At 41.1% G+C, this 7,720-nt stretch overlaps 1 protein-coding gene across 3 annotated transcripts in view; it reads left to right on the top strand.

Annotated features, from left to right (window-relative positions):
- BEND7 (BEN domain containing 7) overlaps positions 1–7,720 on the top strand; it is a 48,792-nt gene that overhangs the window by 12,744 nt on the left and 28,328 nt on the right. For all 3 annotated transcript variants that reach the window (XM_009321762.1, XM_009321759.1, XM_009321761.1), the window contains exons 3-4: positions 183–482; positions 6,413–6,535. In XM_009321762.1, coding sequence (XP_009320037.1) covers positions 221–482; positions 6,413–6,535 — 385 coding nt within the window. In that variant the 5' untranslated portion in view covers positions 183–220. The remainder of the gene's footprint in view (positions 1–182; positions 483–6,412; positions 6,536–7,720) is intronic.

The following is a 7,720-nucleotide window of genomic DNA, read 5'->3' as shown; positions in this document are numbered from 1 at the left end:
ACTATCGCTGTGTTAAAGCATAGCCTGGTACATACCAACGACCGCTCAACCATCTCTTTTCTTTCTCGTCTTTATTTATTTATTTTTTTACTCCAACTCTTATTGGCATCTGAAATCACTAATCTCTACCCATTACCGTTTTTGCTAATTTACAGTGATAACTGTGGCTCTGTTTTCATTAGGAGATGAAAGCCGGGAAATTAAAAAACAAATTACAGGGATGAGAAGATTACTGAATGACAGCACTGGAAGAATCTATCAACGAGTTGGCAAAGAAGGAGAAAAACTGAAGGAGGAGCCCCAAGATTTAGACTTAGCCTGGGCCCAGCGCCTGAATACCCCTGCAGAGTCCCAGGCGAGCCTTCACCCTTCACAGAGCGGTGCATGGAATGAATTATCACCCCAAGCTAGCCATTTTTCAGGGCAATACGGAACTCGATCCAAAACGTTCCAAAATCAAACGCGAACTGTGGCATCCAATGGTATGATCTGCATTAGATACTGAGAATAGTACTTTTTTTTTTTTCTCTCCTTGTACTGTACTAAATTTCTGCCTTTGTTGTGGTGATTTATTGTACTGCTGCACTGAAATCAGTTATAGTTCAGAGTCTACAAAATGAGCACATAGTTATCACTTTGAAAAGGTGCGAAAGTGGGCACGGTGCATTCTGCTACCATCTGTCTTAGCTTTTAAAATGGATTCCTGGTGATAGGACAGAATTACTTGATGCTGTTACAGGCTTAATTTCTATACAGTACTTATTAAAACAGCTTTTGCCCTTGTTATTAAATGCATAGCTAATTAAATGTCAACCTCTACCACTCCTCTTTGCAATGAGTAATGTAGCACTGTTGTGACACCACTTGCGGAGCAGGATTCTACTGACTTCCATAAGGGGATGGCATCAGCCTTATAACTGGCTGCTGAACTTCAGGTACAAAATCCCATCACAGCCTTAGGCTTTTATTCTGATGGGACCATTGGAGAAAAGAGATGATGGAGCCTACCTATGAAGAGCATGTGCTAGAGAGTGGTCCATCTTGCACTGGCAGAGAATTCTGCCCTAAAGTAGATGGCAGTGTGCCCTTAAAATGCTTTTCTCTTGTTTTAAGTCCCAGAATGGAGGTTTTACTGCCAGATTCCTGAAGGTCGTCTTTAACGATCTCAATTCAATTCAGAAAGTTTTTCTCCTGATATTCAACCCTACATTTAGAGGGGGAGGATTATATTAAAGGGGTAACTCATCTAAATTCTGGAAAATAAAAAATTGTGAGATTGCATCTGAAAACATTATCAATTTCCAGTTGATTCTGAAGGTATTCATACTTCCCAATAGGAGCATTTGCTGTGTATCCTTCTCTAAAGGCATACAAGTTCTCATTGCTTGTAACAGTTAAAAAGAAAAATACTATTATTATTCTCAGTACTGTACTTTAGGAAGTACTGTCACTGCACTAAAAAACATACAGCCCTAGATTTCACCAGATCGACTGTTTTTCTGTAGAGACAATGATTCACACAGAGGTACCAGTTGACCTGGAGAAAGATATTACAGTAAGTCATACTAGTTTTATTTATTTTATAATACAAAAAAATAGTTGTGGTTTTTTTAAAGGTGCAGATCCAGGGGAGAGGGGAAAACACTTGATGGGATTTAGCATCCAAGTCTAAAACTGTGCTTTCAAAATCCCACCATAACAACCTTCTAAACGTGGGAGGACACGAAATTCATCACACATCTCCTTCTTTGCCCTGAGAGTCCCTGGGCACTGGCAGGGACAGTTCTCTGCATGCACAGAAGTGCCCAAGCCTGCACAGCTTAGGTGCCTAGTTCCCGGATCCAGAAAGTAGGTGGAGCAGCACCTCTATCCCCTCAGGGTCCTGAGTCAGCATGTAAGCTAAAACATGTTGACAGGATTTGGCCCCATATGCAAGAAAATGTCAGCTTTTTAATTTTTCATACGAGGAGGAAGAGTTTGGCTGATTTATGATCTCCTACAGGTTAGAACGGTCTTGTGAGGCAGCAGAAGGGTTGGGTTGCGCGACCTCTGGGCTGGTCAGGAGGAATGTCCAAGCTCCCAGCTCCTGGGGAAGCACACCACGAGGCACCTTCCACCCCTCCCTCCGCAGCTGTCCTGCTGCGGAAAGGAATGCAATCTTTTAGGTTATTACATAAAGATGGGTGTGGGCCCTCTCCTCTGGCCACCTTGGAAAAGGCGATATGTGTAGCTCTTTCAGAGCAAGATTTTAGGTGTCTGCCTCCAGTGGGGTGTTGTGATCCTGCCGGACAGTTTTGCTGCTTTGGCTCCGAAGCCTGGTCTCTAGAAAAGGAAAACTTTTGATGCGTTTCTGGGCTGTGAGCAAGCTCTGAAACTGCTCCTCACCCAGCACACAGCTCTTCAGGGCGGCTGTTCTGATGTGCCCAATTTCCTCCATCCCTTGCATTGGGAGCCCGAGTATCTAACTCAATAATTTAGATGTTATTCAGAGGATGGACAAAGTCCTTAAAAGCTGGGTGTAGAAATGCAATCAAATATCAAAGGAGATACTGCACCTTGGTACTTAACCATGGTGTTTAAACTCATCTGAGCAAAACTGTTCAGGTAGGACATAAGCTTATTACCTGGGGCTGTCAGGCCTAGGTCGTCACTGGGGAGACGTCCAGGCATCTATAGCAGGCAGTCTGACTCCAGAAACTGTTTCAGTCCATTGGATACATACTGTATAGGAAGCCAAAATACATGTTGTAGGCTGTGTGAATTACTCAAATTTGAATGTAATAGGGATCTAAGTCCATCTAACTAGCATAGTTATCTACTCGCATGGTAAAGATGGTTCAAGGAAAGGCTGGAATGGATGTTTAATAGATGCTGGTATAGAAACCAGTCATGAAAAAGGTATTGGCAAAAATAGATGAAGAGAGAAAAGAAGGAATGAGGGGAGCCTAGGCATTGCTGCAACAGAGGGGAGAGTAGGAACACACTTGAAAAGCAAAGTGATTTATTCCAAACTGGATTTAAGGTGACAGTTCCACAAGTCAGGATGTTAGGTAGACATCTGACCCACTGCGTTTAGTGGAAGCCTCTTGGGACTGCAAACAGTGAGTAGCATGTCTGCCCTACTAGAGACAACAAACTCATAGAGTCTGTCTAAAACATTTTAGTTTCGTTTCTTGTGTTGTGTAGCAAATCCAGCAGTGATGCAGCAGCTGAACTGCTTTTCAGTTATGTCAAGATCGTTTTCAATAGACTGCACTTGCACGCTTTTCAAATATAAACTTGCAGTAGCAATGTTACACCAAGTGAATTCACTCTCAGCAGATCCAACTGTGAGAACCGCTGTCCTGGGCTACTTGCTGCTCACACGGGGGAAGCAACTAATGTATTTATGTCCTTCTCTCAATCATACAAGCTGGTATCAAATTTGCCTGCTGGCTAGCTTCCAAAAGAGAGGGAGATGGCTCTTTAAAGACTCCTTCATAAAAATAAGAAGTCTGTTCTCCTTTTAAAATTAAAAATTGATTTATAACAAGTTGAAAAGGGTTGCTTTTGTCCTCTAAAAATGATAAAGATAGTGCTTGGAACAATGACTGAGAACACTACAAGATATTTCTTAAAACACAGTAACTGATCAGAGGAGGGGTATAGAAAGAAAATAAAAAACCGTCATGAATATGTATGAAGTCAGTAGAACCCTGCTTTGATTTGAAATATTGGTGGTCTCTTTTCCCATTTCCAGTACCTATGGTAGATTTACATGGGTAATTTCTATCAATGCTAATGGGGATTATAATGTAAATCCCCCATGCCTCAATGGGAAAATGAGGTTTGGTTTTCCATCAGGAGCCTGCGTGCTTTCATTAGGAACATGTTATATTGCAACAGGAAAGATGTACAGGTATTTACTGATACAATTTGTCCAAGTTTTCACATGCACTTCACCACGAGGTAGAGTCTTTGTTAAGAAGGAAACAAAAGCCACCAGCCCTGTCTCCCACTGTAGTTCTTCAGATACTATTTCCAGATGCCCACTAGAATATTGGATTCTGATCAAGAGAGAGGATGGGCCTTTTCCCAAGGAGCTTATTAGTCTAAAACAACTTAGAAAGCACTGGAGGAAGCATATTCTTACTATGTATTTGTCTTTTATTAATAAAACTCTCCTAATTTCCTGGACTCCATTTCTGCTTGTCTTACCAAAAGGTATGGAGTTATGCTGATGCTATTAAATTATAAGTAGCTTTGAACCTCATCTACTTAAAAGTCTACCTTTGACAAATAGTTAAAGGGTATTGGTGGAACCAAGTTGAGGGATTCTGAATAATCTGCTGCAAAGCTAAAGATAACATTTTTTTCCTTCCCCTCTGTACCTGTAACATAGGCTAAACACTTTATGGACAGTTGAAAAGATAAAATCCCATCCATGCCCCAAGGAACTTTTCAGTCTGAATAGACAGTGTACAAAGGAAGGGTGAGATCAAACTAGGCAGAGTCCTGCTGAGTCAGTAACCTGGTTTTTGTTTTAAATTGAGACACTCAGCCTGTTTTTCAGATCGCTTTTTACTTTTAAAAAGTTGTTGTAGTTACAGCTGAAGAAGCCAGTGGAACGATCGCATTCATATTTGCTAGATTTGCAGAGGTTCTTAAATTACTCCATTTATCTTAATGCAGTATTAACAGTTTCTGTCCATGGATGATATTTTAAAATACCAAAATTTGTAATTGCAGTAGTGTGGACAGTCTAAATATCTGAGGAAAGGAGGAGAGCGACACCCAGAAGATGTCAGCAATCTTTAAGCGACACATCAGTTTAGTTTCAGAAGTAACTCACTGTTGGGAGAACGACCACCAGTTTGATCAAGTCTGATAGATGTTACATCAGAGCTGAAGGACTCAATGGAAGGAGGTAGAGAACAAGTACTGGGAAGGGAGATTTGAGGATGGAGGGAGACATTGGAAGAACTAGGAAAGGGTGGGAGTGATGTAGCGCTGGCCAGATTTTCAGCCGTTGCAAATGAGGATTGAAGTCAGGGGATCTGTGTGGGTCTGACATCAGGTGAGCTCTGATGAAAGAACACAAACCAAACCTAGAAAGGTATTAATAAACTGGTTTGGCTTCAGAGGAAAGCAAAAGTAATAATGAAAAATGGGAGGATTTATGAGCGAAGATTAAATGAGTTGCTTATGTTCACTTTAGCTAGGTAATGATTAAAGGGCACCTGATAACTGTCAGGCTATGGAAGAAAAAGGGAAATACAGTCTCTGAAGTCCACCACATGTGACACCAAGCGAGATGATTTTTGTTAGATCCATTTGTACCTATCTTCATAAAATAATCATCCCTCCTCTTGCATGCTTTGATGAGCAGTAAAACAGCCATCAATTTAAATGACTGTAAGCACATTTTGAAATGAAGGGAGGCACATCCCATCTGGCCTCAGTTTCAAGCAGATACTGCTAGGTGTTTTGTTGAATTTTTAATTTTTTATTTGTAGTGTTAAAGCATTTTAAACTAAAGTGCAGGATACAACTATTCAGATAAAGCTTGAAATCTCTGAACCATTACAGCCTGTCGTAATTTTGGACCTACAATGCAAAACTTCTGGAAAGCAAGGCAGTAAGAAAAGCACTGCTAAGGGCTAGAACTAGAAGTGTGTAAATATAGTTAAACACTAGTAAGAATTACTAGAAAAGAAGAATCTGTTGAGCTACTGTATTAATTTTCAAAGGGAAACTATGGAAAGCCCATCTTGTAGGTCACAGTGCTGGAAAACATGCCATAGAAAACAACCCCACCCTAGCAAACAGAAGAGCAGATTTGAAAGCTTCCCTTGCTGGTGGTTCTTTTCCATCCTGTTTTGGTTTTTTTTTCTCCAAATAGGGGATTTTATTTTCATTCTCAGTTCTTCACATGGTAAAGAATCACATGTAACATTCAAGCAGTTTAAAAATTCTTAGGCCCTCATTTAATGTGCAGTATAAACATTTATTACACAGACTGTCTTCATTCTTTGTAAGACTGTTCCAGGAGATGGGCTTTTTTTGTGCGTGTGATAAAGCGAGTGTGTTTATAATGAGGTTTGGTGCTATTGTTATTCAGGATGAACTAGCCTGACAATAGAGCTCTGCTGTGAAGAGTGCACTGCATTCACGCTCTGAGCAGTCTTCTCCAGCCCATGTAACATTGCATCCCCTACTGTATATAATTGCACATACCACTAATTGGATAAAACCTAGTGGCCCCTTCCTCTTAAAAGGGACCATGTTGAAAATTATTCACTTTCGTGCTTTGGATCTGATTTCACGATCAGGTATATTGATAATAGTTTCAAACGCCTGCTGGCAGTTGTTGTTTAGGTGTTTTTGTGAGGGTTACATCGACTCTCCCCCATTTTGTTCCTCTCTCTTTCAGGAGAAATCCCAATGGTGAATTCATCAGTTGGACCAAACTGCTGTACGTGTAACTGCCAGTCAACCCTACAGGCTATTCTCCAAGAGCTCAAGACCATGCGAAAATTGATGCAGATTCAAGCAGGTACAATGACTGGTGTCATACATGCATATCCATGACAAGCATCTTCTTGTTAGGAGGAATGGTCTAGTAAGACAGAAATCTATCTGGAGACTCAGGAAAACCTGGACTGTTTCCTGCTCACTTGACACGCCGTTCAGAGTCAAATTTTCACAGGCTTCTTGGAAATGTAATTTTTACTTCTCAGATCCTTACCTGTAACGTGTGATATTATATTGTAGGAATCTTTTAAGGCTAAATTAAAAAACGATCTAATGTGATTAGATACTCTAGTAATGGGAGCTGAGTGGGTAGGTCAATATGCCATAACCACCCCCAGTTTGTTTCCACGGTGTATTAATTCAGAGGTGCAAAATGCTACTTTTCCTGTTACCTGTTTACTGGTTCACTAATCTTAGGAGGGAAAAAAAAAATTGAAAGGCCACTTAAAGTTATTGTATAACACTTCATTCAAAGATCTTTCAAGTTACAGCTCCGTGGTAGCCTAAACTGAGCTAGCCACTGCATGTTGTGGCCTCCACCCTTCTTCAGGCTGGTTTACCAGTTCTTTCTGCTGGCTGAACGAGCAATAATCTGTTCACTGGGGAAAACTATTGAGTCTGGTTTTCTGCTAGGTTAGGAGCTGAAACAGAACAGTGCAGAGCCAGAAGAGCACTAGAGCCAGCAAGATAACGAGACCATGGCAGCTAGGAATTAGGTAGGTCATCGTAGGCTGCTGTGAAGCTGCAGCCTCCGTGCTTCCTAAAAATCAGTGTTAATGCTCATGAGGAGTTGGAGACATTGGAGATTTTGTCGGTTGAGTTGCCCCTCCATCATAAGTGATGGGGAGTGGAGCCATGGAGGTTTTTCTCTTAGAGTAGCTGGAGAAGACCTCTGTAAGAAAAAGGAGTGTTGAGTAATTAACTGAAATATGGGTGGAGCGAGGGGCTGACTAAACTCCTTGTCTCCGCGGTGTATAATGCTTGAGTGAGCGACAGGAAGGATCAGTTGATACACATAAAAATGCTTTTCCAAAAGTCATCAATTTACAAAGAAGCACATGAAGGCCCAGTTTTACAATCTTCACTGGGGCAGGGAATTCTTCACGCAGTTGCACCGATTTCATTGAAATTACTTGCATGATTAAAAATGGCTTGTGGGTGAGAGGTACAGAACTGGGGTTTATGCCAAAAGAGCTGGCTTCTCAAC

Source organism: Pygoscelis adeliae, unplaced genomic scaffold (assembly GCF_000699105.1).
Source record: "Pygoscelis adeliae isolate BGI_AS28 unplaced genomic scaffold, ASM69910v1 Scaffold202, whole genome shotgun sequence".
Classification (NCBI taxonomy): Eukaryota; Metazoa; Chordata; class Aves; order Sphenisciformes; family Spheniscidae; genus Pygoscelis; species Pygoscelis adeliae.
Note: the sequence above shows the minus strand (reverse complement) of the source record. Positions and strands in the feature narration are given on the sequence as shown.